Raw genomic sequence first — 12279 nt, forward strand, 5'->3', positions numbered from 1 at the left:
CAGAGATCCTCAATGCCCCTAGTCCAGTGGAAGTGTAAGGGAAGAATCGAAAGGGTTTTCAAACTAGGAAGATGAGTCCAATTGATATATGGACCCTTTTATCTCAACAGAGGGTATTAAAGACAGAAATCTTGCAGATAAAGTGGTTTTTGCTCATTAGGTGGCATGGACATGCAGTTACAGAAAAACCGCAATATTTTAATAATGAAATTCTAAGAAAAGCACCGTCTCAAATGCGCATTATACACATTCACTCTCTCGCGGAGGGTTTCAGGCCTTTTTTCATCTCCTAGGAAAGAAAGCAGGTGTATAGTATACTTTTTCATCTAGAAGAAAAGGGGGGGGGGATCACTTAATTCATTTTGAACAACCGGACTTGTTAGCCACAGTTTTCGAAGAAGAATAATGACAAAATCACAGTAAGCGTCACTGCTTCCAACTTCAGAAACAGAGCGAGGTGGGAGCAGAGGGTTGAGAACGAGACACTCTGCGATGGTCTTTCTCCTCGCCCCCAAACTCCCCTCCATGCTCCCCCAAAGAAACATCAAACGATTGTGTGATCCACCAGCTGGAGGAATGTAGAGCAAGCAGGAGCAACAGCTTGAACATCAGCAAAATAAAGTGCCAAGCAAAACAAAGGCCTTTGCAATGCGGAGACGCGGAGCTCCAAGGAAGACAGGATTGTTGCAAGGTCTTTCAAGAAAACAGGGGCTTTCTATGTGAATGTGTGAGCTCAAATTGTTCCTACAAACCCAATTTGCTGGCAAAAATGCCAAACATAATACCACCCCACTTTCGCTTATGTCCAGAGCCTTTCACATAAGCGACAGGGGGTATCTCTGTTGCTGCTTTGGCTCTGACTCTCAGGGTCAGCCCCTTCATCTCTGAGCCTCAGGAAGCAAGAGGCTTGGCCCAGGGTTGTCCTCAATTCACCACTCTGGGGTGGGGACACAGTAGTCAGTGGCCCAGATATTAAGCCCACAGTGTGGTCTCTCTGAAAAGAATCATCCATGCTTGCTTTTCCAGGTCATTTATGACCCCCTACCAACACCCTTTAAAATGATGACTCCCCTTTGAAAATGGGTTTTTAACTACCCCGAGCCACGTGTCCAGGCTAAACAGACACCCCTGCGCCTATACATAAGGACCTTGATACTTCTCTAATCCACTTTTTTTTTCCAGTTAGCTTTGGAATGTGATTCAATGTTATTTCCTTCCAGCTGAAGGGCAGCTGAGGTTACAAAAGGATTTGACTAATAGACCAAAAACCCGGTTAGTTTGCAGAGAACTTTGACAGCAAAGTGGGTGGGGTGTGGAAGAAGGAAGGAGAGTGTTTGAACTGTCTTCCGTAAGATCAAGCCACCCCCAACCCGCGCAGGCACAGCGGACAGACAAGGCAGGCCCCCCACCAGGCCCTCCAGAGAGAAGCGACTGCAGAGGATTTCTGGCAGAATGCAGCTTCCACGTTTGACTAAAAGCTCCTTGGGATTTGCAGAACCAGAGTCAGGGAAGCTTCTAGGCTTTCTGTGCCATAGGGCTTAACCCCTCACCTGGCACTTCCAGATAACTAGCCTGTGAGGGGCCCCTCAGCGAGTCATGCAAAGCGGAACCCCACATCTTCGCTTGAAGTCTTCCGTGGCTAAGCCACTTGACAAACTTGACAAGCAGCGAAAAAGCTCGTAGAAAACGAACGAAACAGGAGGAAGAAGAGGGGAAGTGAAGGCTGAAGCCTCGATGACTTTTCTTCCCCTCCCCGCTGTCGTTCCAGCTGTAGCCTGGGATTAATTAAGCGCTGTGAATTCAGTGCCTGAGAGAGAAGAGGGAAAATGAACTGTATCTCTAAGGAAGGAAGGAGTTCAGAGACGGCTTTTCAGCAGTGAGGAACCTTAGGCGGTACATCGGTCTCGTCTCGTCGCCACTGTTTTGTGCAGGGGCTGAGAAAGCCAGAGAGGCTGTGCCAGGCTGGAGGAGACTTGTCTTTCCAAGGCTGGAGAGGATTTCACGCGGGGTTGCCTGCAGCTGCCCGGGAAGAAATTCCCCTCTGGTGGCAGCAGCCGCAGCAGCAGCAGCGGCGGCGGCGGCGGCGGCGGCGGTGGCGGCGGCGGCAGCAGTAAGGGCTGCAGCCCTACCTCCTCTTCTGGGGCACAAGGCAGAATGCCTGTGCTAGAGCGGTACTTCCACTCGGCAGAACTAGGCAGGAGGTGGACGGCCCCAGAAGGTGTGCTGCCCGCCGCCCTAGGCAGCAGGTCAGGGTGCCAGCAGGGGCCGCTGCCCTGGGACTTGTCAGAGATGATCAGGATGGTAAAGCTGGTTTGGAAGTCCAAAAGTGAACTGCAGGCAACCAAGTCGAGAGGCATTTTGGAAAATGAAGATGCTTTCCACGGCTTCCCAGGTAAACTGGCAGTGGGGTGCAGAAGGCAACTTAGCCAGGTCCCATCACTCTGGGTCCCTTTCTTGAGTCAAGGAAAGAAGGCAAGTTGTATAGACAGGGTTCAAGGGCTGAGCTACTAATGTTTACCCTATTGGAAAAGCGTCTTAAAGTTGAGTGATGGATATGCTGAAGGAGTGTTAGAATGGAAACCAACAAACCTGGTTATGGGGTCTGCTTGCTGCAGGCTTGTCCGGGTCAAATTTTGAGTTTCAGACCCCAAGGGGAGAGTGTGAAATTGGATCCTCTTTCGTGTCTATCTCCTACCCCTAACATTTCTTGTCCATAGTTAGAAATGTCTCCAGCACAGTGTTTCCCTTGAGTTGCTTTCTGCACTTCTTTCTGTAAAGTAAAAATGTAGCCTCCAAATTTTAACGATGCAACTTATGTAGTGTGCGTATCATGTTCCCAGAATGGAGTGTAGTCTGCATGCCTTTTCAATCCCTGCAAGTTGACAAACTGGCTGGCCTCAGTTTCCTCTTTGGTGAGTGATGACTACCCCTACAGAGATGACGAAAACTCTCAGGTCATCTACAAGTGTGGAGATGATGAGTCAGAAGGGCTTTGTTCATGTCGTAAGAATGTGCTGTTTGGGATGGGGTCGTCCGTTGGACCTTCGCTGCGTTTCTAATGGTGAGCGGGAGTCGAGGGGGCTACAGAGATGCCTTGGAACTCTGTAAATGACAAATGCCACCACTGATGGCTTGGAGCTCCCTTCCTCTGGGGAATCTGCTGATGAGTGTTTGGAAAGCAGTGAGTTTACTCCAGAACACATATGAGAGTGCTCGTGCCTTTAAAGTCCTAGCCATGCCCATGCAGTGGAATCCTGACATGCCATCTCCGATGAGAGATAGGACACATGAAAAAGACTGACCAAAAGTCATTTTCCTGGGAATGGGCTGAGGAAAAAAAAAAAAGCCCCTGATTTTGTTTCAAATAACTTACAGCCGAGAGGTTTGTTGTTTGTGTTTTATGCTAAGTTGCCTAATAATTTATAAAGAATATTATTAAAAAGTAATGCTGGGGAGGTGTCTGAGAAAGAAAACCCAAGGTTGTTCCTTGGTAAACAATGAGTATTTGAGCACTTAGAACAGAGAAGCGAAGCACTCAGCCTGAGGTTTGTGCGGCATTTGCAAGATGGAAGCCAATGGAAATGGGTCTTGGTCAGAAGCAATGAGGTAATGGGAAAGTCATTCATATTTCATGGGACCAGGGCAAGGAAAAGAGAGAAAGCCACCTAGGCAGAAAAGGCAAGCATGGTACTCCGAGATGATTAAAATCCGTATTTCAAAGGGCGCCCGTTCATAAAACCCAGCCATCACCCATCACTGCGGGGAAAGGCATGCACGGTTCTTGACACACCAGGTGGGCAGGTCCCACTTGTTCTTGACACGCCATGTGTGTGGGTCTCACATGTTCTTTACGTGCTGTGTGAGCAGGTCTCACATGTTTTTTACATGCTGTGTGAGCAGGTCTCACGTGTTCTTTGCATGCCTGTGAGCGAGTCTCATATGTTCTTTACATGCCGTGTGAGCGGGTCTCACATGTTCTTTACACGCCATGCAAGCAAAAACCACTTGTTCTTTCCATGCCATGTGAGCAGGGCCCGACCCCTAAAAAGTTACCATCCTGAGCAAGTGGAGTTTGTAACTTTGAGTCTACTTAGTCATTTGGATTTTTCTGGTTGTTCAGAAAGAAGCTGAGCCTCTCGCTGCTCTCCACTGCTTCCTCCCTTGCTGCTTGCCATGGGAAGTGTCCAGCTGACTCCTGGAGAGAAAGCAGCATCCATCCCTAGCCTCACCTGGCCTGTAATGGGGTGGGCTCTATGTAAACGCCCTCCCCCTGAACATCTGTCTGCTTTACCCACCTTCCCATTTTCTCAAGGATAGAAATGTCTCACGGTGTCTGATGGGAGCCCAAACCCTCTTAGCCATCAACACAAGACCAAGAAGATGGACCCGGGGATGAGTGGCATCACCTTCCAAGCTGTCTGTTGCCTCAGGTTCTCTGCAAAGACATCATTTCCACCATTGGATCACAGCAGCAATAGCTTGGGTTGTTCTTAGCTACATATGGGGAATGGGGGAGGTATGCAAGAGAGCAGCAAAACAAACAAAATTACACAAATCCTCTCTCTCTCTTTCTCTCTCTCTCTTTCCCTCCCTCCCTCCCTCCCTCCCCCCTCTCTTTCTCTCTCTCTCTCTGCCTTCATCCCACACTCAACCTCACACTCCGCAGTCAATTTAAACTTGACAATATTATTAAGCAGCTCCGCTCATCAAGTGGTGCCTGCCTCCAAGCCTTGCCCCATGCTTAGAAAGTCTTTCTTTGGTTCAGCCAACTAAGAGTCTTCTAGTCAAACTACAAAATCCAATTCAAGCAACCCTACCCACCCCCACCCCCACATCTTCCCCGATAGCAACTTCAGTGTGTAATATGTTACACATAACATTTTGCCTTGCTATTACTGAAAATAGGGAAGATACTATAAATTCTGTGTGTATTTGGACTGCCTGTAATAACAGATGAGTAGGTTTCAATGTTTAAAAGATCCAAAACTGTGGAAATTCTGAATCGCACCCGTGGTCACTTTATAGGGCTCTCCAGAGACGTGCCACCAGCTCCTAACGTGTTTAATGCAACCTTCAGAAGCCCCAGGATTCCTTCTCCCTTGTGAAGGGCATCAGTGTTTGCATTTATGCTTCTTTAGACGATATTAGAACTCTATTCTTTACAAGTGAAGTAGAAGAAAATGTTTGAGATGTTTTGTTAGGGAGAGGAAAGAATGAAAGAAAAGCTGAGAAAATACATAAGCTCGTGAGACTTCTAAGATGAAGTACACAAAAGTGCAAGCCACAGGAAGCAGGAGAGGGTAGGGAGGTGCCGGGGAGGTGACAGGTCAGCGTGCCCTGGGTAGCTGTTCCAGGCAGCAGGCTGGAGGGAACTTTCATGAGATATGGGATGCACGGCTTTGTGGGGAGCGACCCTAAGCTGGGCATTGCCCAAAGCAAGAATAGCTATTGAATGACCCAACTGAGAAGGCCGCTGCAGCTTTCTGACTCACACCTTGTCATTTCATCACGGTAACGCTCCTATCTTTCCCCCCTTTCTTGAAAATCATCCCTGTGTTTTAGAAATGAGGTGACTAGTTCAGAAAGGCTCAATGTTTGCTCCACGGCCCCACCCAGAGCATGTTCCTAATAGTTTAACTGAGTCACAAAACTTTTACATGATCAGAGCAGATGGGTGTTCAGATTCGCACTCAAGGGGAGATGTGTCCTTAGTTACCTGTTGATGGGGCAAACATGAGAACTCATGATTCAAAATCTCGGTCAAACAAGTAACTGCCTCATTTGAAGTAAGTCAGCGCTGTGTCTTCTCAGCATTTTCCTACTATTTGGAGGGCATTAACTTTAGGTGGAAGCCTCAAGTGCTGGAAAGGTGCGGAGAATGGTTCTCGTTGGTTCTTAAAGCTTAAAGCGCAGCCTGGAGAGCAGACATTGAAGACAGGAGTGAGGGTGGGTGGGAAGGTAGAGGTGAGAGGTGAACCAGTGGTGGGTAATAGTGCTAGGGGTAAAAATACCCCTAGAATCTTGATTCTAGCCACCAGCCAGTTTAAACTCAGATGCCCCCAGCAGGACCTGTTCTTACTGGAGTAAATAATTTTACTTTGATATTCAATCCTAGAACTGCAAACTCTTCATCCACTTACCTTTCCTTTCAATGTCTTTAGTCTAAACTGCATATTGTATTTTTCCTTATTTATTAAGTCTGTTCTCCTTTCAATAGCCTAAGGTTTCAGAGAAATATGAAATATATATATATATATATATATATATAAGATACAAATAAAGAAAAGTATAAAACGAAGAACACAACCATTTCCCTTTAGCTCTTGCTTGTCATGTACTTCCAGAAGAATACAAATATCAGAAATATGCTTTCTACTCTGAATATCAAGTGTCAGACAAGAAAATCTGCCAAAGATTTCAATTTCAGAACTCTAAAATTTAAATTGACACTTAAAGTACCATTTTAAAAATTTCTGAAGTGGCGAGCATGACATAAATTATGTTGAAGAGTGAACATTTTGATCATTATAATTCAAGAAGCAAGTATTGGATGCTTGGTGTATACCACAGATTGTGCTAGACAACACAGACTGAGTTATGAATCAAAAGTTTAATGAGGGAAGAATGACAGCGTACTTATGAATCTGAGCTCTGTCCGGAGCTTCAGTGTGCAAACAAACCCTTGCTGGTTTAAACTTCTCTGTCCACTCAAAATATTGACTGGAAATCTGGTGAAATAAAACACACTCCTAAAAATTCATATGCACTTTTCAAATGCTCATCATGGCTTAATGATTTCATTCAAAACAGAACAAATTGCTTTGAGAAAAGAATCAATTAGCCTCAACAGGGGATATTAATTCAGGGCGTTTCTCCAAGGCTACTGCCTGTAGACATTAGCCTATTAGCCTACATTCAGTCTGTGGCTTTACTGAATAACGTCACTGGTGATGCCATCCCTCCTTTAAATGGAACATAAAAGCGAGTCAAATCAAAAGACAAGCCAGGCATGATGGTTCATACTGTGATTTCAGCACTTGAAGGCAGAGACAGGAGAATTGCTATGAGTTTAAGGCCATCCTGGGCCACATAAGTTTCAGACCAACCTGAATTACAGAATGAGACCTTGTCTCACAAAATAGAAAGATCGATTGATTGATTGATCGATCGATAGATAGATGTAAATAACAATTTAAAAGAAAAAATTCTCACTTTGAACCAAACATATGTTTTTCTGAATGATAGACACCCAGATGTAAGACAGCTTTCCCCAGTTCCATAATTCCAGTTGGTTCCAAGTCCTTGGGAGAAGCTCAAGGGACAGACTATAGGTATCAAACTGAGATTTAAACCTGTGTAAATCCTGCATACCCACTGATGGGCTGTGTGATCTTGGGCAAGTTACCCCATGGTATCTCAGTTTCTCTTCTACAACGGGGAATAATAAATGAATATATTCTTCATGTAAGGTTATTGAGAGGATTAAATGAGCTAATGCCCCTAAATCAGTCTAGAACAACTTTAAATCAGCAGTTCTCAACCTGGGTTTTTGGAGTCACATATCAGATGTTTACATTATGATTCATAACAGTAGCAAAATTATAGTTATGAGGTAGTAGTGTAATAATTTTATGATTGAAGTCACCACAACATGAGGAGCTGTATTAATGGGTCATAGCATTAGGACAGCAGAAAAACCACTGCCCTAAATGCAGCTCCGTTCTTAGTAAATGGTGAATAGAACATGTGCACACTGACGGTCTCTCCTTGATGCCTTCTCTCATGCCCTCTCCTCCCTCCGCTCAGTCACAGGACCTTGGTTCAGCCCCATGAGTTCTAGCTGGAATCTTTCTCTTGCCTGTGACAATACATTTCCCACATCTCTTCTTCCACTCTGATTTAGATCACCTGTGTTAAGACCCTAATTTCTGCCGGGCAGTGGTGGCACACGCCTTTAATCCCAGCACTCGGGAGGCAGAGGCAGTCGGATCTCTTGAGTTCGAGGCCAGCCTGGTCTACAAGAGCTAGTTCCAGGACAGGCTCCAAAGCTACAGAGAAACCCTGTCTCGAAAAACCAAAAATAAAAAAATAAAAATTACATAAGACCCTAATTTCTGCACCCCTCTTCAAAATCCTCCAGCGATTTTTCCAGTGTCTTCAAAGAAAAATCTAGACCCTTTCATCCTGCAAAGAGCTCTCCATTCTAGGGAACTACCTCTCTTCCCCAGGTTTGGTTGTTGTTGATGGCCTCTGAGCTTTCTTTCCTCTTAGTCAAGACCAGCATCCCACCGTCTCCTCTCTGCTTTCAACTCACTGTCCCCAAGCCTTAGAACGACATCCTTCCAAGTTCCCAGTTTCTCCCGTTCTCTGAGATTATATCCACATCCTGGGCCTTCAGAAAGTCTTTCTAAGATCAGTGAGCTAAAATATGGTTGGCCTTCTAGAGTTGCGGGTTTTGCACATGGGGATTCAGTGGACTCAAAATAATAATAACAGAAACTCATCTGTACATAACATAGACAGACTTTTTTGTCATTCCTTAAATAGTCATGTGACAGCTACTTATACTTTGTTCCAGTATTGAGATTATGTATGAGCTGGAAATGGTCTGAAGAATGTAGGAGGGTGTGGTGTGCATAACCCATGTGACAACACTTAGCCACTTTACCCAGAGATTGGATATCCATGGATTTTGGTACCTACATGAAGTCCAAAAGCCCATTCACGTGAATAACCAATGATGTCTGTGGGCCTTCCTCTCCCAGATGATCCCAGAAGTTTGTCATGTTTATTTCACAGACAAAACACTTTATTTTGTTATCGTTGGTGTACGTCTGCTTCCTCCTCTCCTTGAGCCCCTGTTCTTTGACAGTCTGGAGAACATCCTATTTTCTTTGTATTCTCCCTACCATGTTTTTCTTGTCAGCCACTCAATACATTTTGATACGCGAGAAATCTTATCAGAAGGAATAAAATCACTTACAAGCTGTCATTAAGTGCATGGCTGAGTACTTCTTCTCCAAGAACAGATAATTCAAGAAACATGAATTCGAGTTCTTCCTTTGAGTGGAATCACTTTTAATATTCTATTCTTGCAAAGGATCAGGATTAGTCATTATAGCTTTTAAAAGAAAAGAATACACAAGGGTGAATTTCCAAATTTGAAACTAACGTGTGATGATACTTTGTTCTCCAAGAGACATTGTAATTCACTGATAATTACAAATTTTAAGCACAGATGCACATAAGTTCTGAGCACACTTTTAGACTTCTCAAGTAACTGCTATGTTTAGGTATCTTGTGGTACTGCACATAAAGTTTGCAGAGCTGTTTTGGGTTTGGCTTTGCTTTTGCTTGTTTGTTTCTTTGTTTGTTTGTTTTTACAAGTGACCCTCAGTGTATTCCCCAACACGGTTTCAAAGACAGAAAGGGCACTGTCAGTGTTTACCTGACCCTATCAATGAGCTTTGGAGGCTGCGGAAGGGTGCTCTCCTCATGCACTCCGCTCTTTGCCTGGACCAGTCTTGTTTCCTCTCCCGCTTCCCTTCTTACGTTACCGGAGCCCACTTTACACGAGCCCGGCTTAACTGCACTGGAGCACTGACTTTCACATCGGACTCATCTCTCAAAGGAAAACATTGGCAGCATGGTTACAGAAACACCAAAAGCTCCTCAATAGTTTTTGACTCCCAGAAGCAACTGAAAGAGTGCGCTTTGTTCTAGTGTGTCCCATCCGCTGGCTTTGGCTGTCAGTGTACTTCACAGTAAACAGGATCCATCTCCCCCACCCCACCCCCGGTGAAAACAGCAGGGAAAGCGTACAGGCAGTACCGGTGATTCTATATGAGTAGTCTACGATCTCACAGGGTTCTTCCTGCCCCACTGCTCCGACTCGGTGTTTCCATCATTTCTCTCTGGAACTGACACCAGCTCCGAAGATGCTGAGAGACCATTCCAAGAGTGTCTTAGCTTTACCCCTACCCCAAATTTCCGCAAACTACAGAATTTCAGACGCTGCCTTCAAAGTGTGTCTCAACCAAGGTCTGTCCGGAATATCTTGAATGTTTTGCTACTTTATCAGGAACACTTGGGTTCTGAGGGAGCTCTAGAGCCTGCAGATCCCATCTTATCATTACTGGCAAGACAACACTTAAATTCAGCTCGTATGCAATTAGAAAATTATTTGGCAAAGATGAAGTAGGACCTAGTGGCAGATGGCCCTGAGTCCAAGGGACAGAGCTTTATGCAGAAAAAGGAAAGGAAAGGAAAGGGAAGGGGAGAGAAGGGGAGGAGAGGGGAGAGAAAGGGAGGGGAGGGGAGGGGAGGGGAAGGGAGGGAAGAGAAGGGGAGGGGACGGAGAGAAAGAAATAGAAAGGGAAAAGCGAACAAAGTTTAACAGAGATTGGATGGTAACAGCTTGAACTTGGTAATAGAAACAGAGAGATATAAGAGTCAAAATAAAACAAAATAAAGAGAATACTGTCCCTGGAAAAAGAGTATAAATGTTTGGTTTAGGTATTAAACAGAAAAGGTAAATAGTCACAGAGAAGGCAACAAGGTAGCCTATTTCTCTTTTCGGCCAATCACAATGCAATAATGAAGCGGAGGAACAAGCTCCTCTTCCGTGTTTCCCCCCTAAGTCTGTTTAGACGTCCCCAAGTACCTCACGTAACTGCTATACACCAGCGATAGGTACTTCAGAAAACCCTAAGACATTTACGGGGCCTATGAATAATTTATTCAAAAAATTCACAGAATTTGCTGAAGCAGATGATTTTTAAAAAATGAAGATGATAAAGGGATGGGCAGAGACGCAGGCACAGAGAGCCCTGGGAAGGAAGTGAGGTTGGATGGCTGCACAGCGCGGGGTTCAAATGGAAGGAATGCAATCTGCACCACACACAGAAACCAAGGTGAGGCGATCACTGCCACAGACACACAACAGACGTCAGCTCTCCGTACCCAAGTGTACAATGAGGTGTAGTCTGTCTCTCTTTCTCACTGAGTCGAATCTGGGTTAGTTCATCAGGTCTTGCACAAATTCTGAGACAGTTCTCCAGCCTATGTGGAAAATAAGAAATGTTCGGCTCTCTAATTAGAAACGTGGTGATCAGCCTCTTCTGATCAAATTATGTCTTGTAAATGCATACTTTTTACCACCTATGTCTGCAGCTGAATGTTTCCAACACACACACACACACACACACACACACACATGCATGCACGCTCGCACGCACACGCTAACTACTACTTTCTCCCCTCGGTCTCGCAATACCGTTTCAGTCATCCCCACTGGATCTTTGGTACACAGCACAATGTGTCCTAAGGCACACAAGATAAATAAAGCTCACGACTGTCTAGCAAGAGATTTTTGTCTCCACTCTGCAATGACTGAGTCACTAAGGACTGAACCCTATACCTGAATGTTGCTTACTCAATACGCCTTCATTTACTTAGATTCCCAGGCATAGGTGGAACCCAAACCACCCACCTCATACCTTTCTGACTGATTTCCACATTAAAAGGTGTGACTTTCTATCCACTGCTAATTGAAACTGCAGTCATAATTATGCAGTACCTTGCACTCTGGTCAGGTCTGTTATATTTTCATCATTTTAATATGTTCATTGGAAACTTCTGTGCTCTCATCCCTCCTTTCTGTGACCTCCGAACACAAGAAACACTGAGAGAGGCAATCATGAGTGTGGCTGATATGAGAGACGGCTGCTGCCTCTTCCTCATTCACTAGACACTAGGGCACTGATCTCCTTTGAACAGTGACCCACCCTTCTTTTATTGGATCTGTGGCTAGTTTCCCGTAGAAGAAGGTATTCATATAAGACAAACTGATGTGCAATCAGGAATTCTCCAAATGTGTAAATTAGAAAGCAAATTCTTTCTGCCATCATTTAGATGGAAAGGCCCAATTACTTGTTTTGGTGGCACAGGCATGGTAAAATGTAAATAAACATCACTGAATGAAAAAAAAATTAGAGAAACTTTTAAGTATTTCAAATCCTCCAAAAATATACAATATCCTCTGAGAGCACAGAATAGTGTTTTAATATCATACACAAATGTTTAGCTTCTTATAGAATTCAATGGCTAAGAATCAAAGATGGACTCCCAACTTGAAAGAAATTGAGGTCTAAAGTTACTCTCTAGTTACTCAAGGCATTCAGAACAGAAAAGTCCAATTTCTCTTATAGAGCAATTTGATTGAATAATTATCTTTTGATAGCATGGTGCGATAGTCCTAAAAACAGGAAGAAAAGGAAG

General features: G+C 44.6%; 1 protein-coding gene across 4 annotated transcripts in view; it reads left to right on the top strand.

Moving 5' to 3' along the window:
- The window catches only part of Pde7b (phosphodiesterase 7B), a 319484-nt gene that overhangs the window by 170796 nt on the left and 136409 nt on the right, over positions 1 to 12279 (top strand). The window contains exon 1 of one of the 4 annotated variants that reach the window (XM_048425266.3): positions 2017 to 2392. The exons of the other annotated variants lie outside the window; for them this stretch is intronic. Coding sequence (XP_048281223.3) covers positions 2155 to 2392 — 238 coding nt within the window. The 5' untranslated portion in view covers positions 2017 to 2154. Of the gene's footprint in view, positions 1 to 2016; positions 2393 to 12279 lie in introns of those variants that run through there. 4 annotated transcript variants of the gene reach the window in all.

The sequence above is a fragment of the Myodes glareolus genome, chromosome 1 (genome assembly GCF_982192425.1).
Source record: "Myodes glareolus chromosome 1, mMyoGla1.1, whole genome shotgun sequence".
NCBI classification, from domain to species: Eukaryota; Metazoa; Chordata; class Mammalia; order Rodentia; family Cricetidae; genus Myodes; species Myodes glareolus.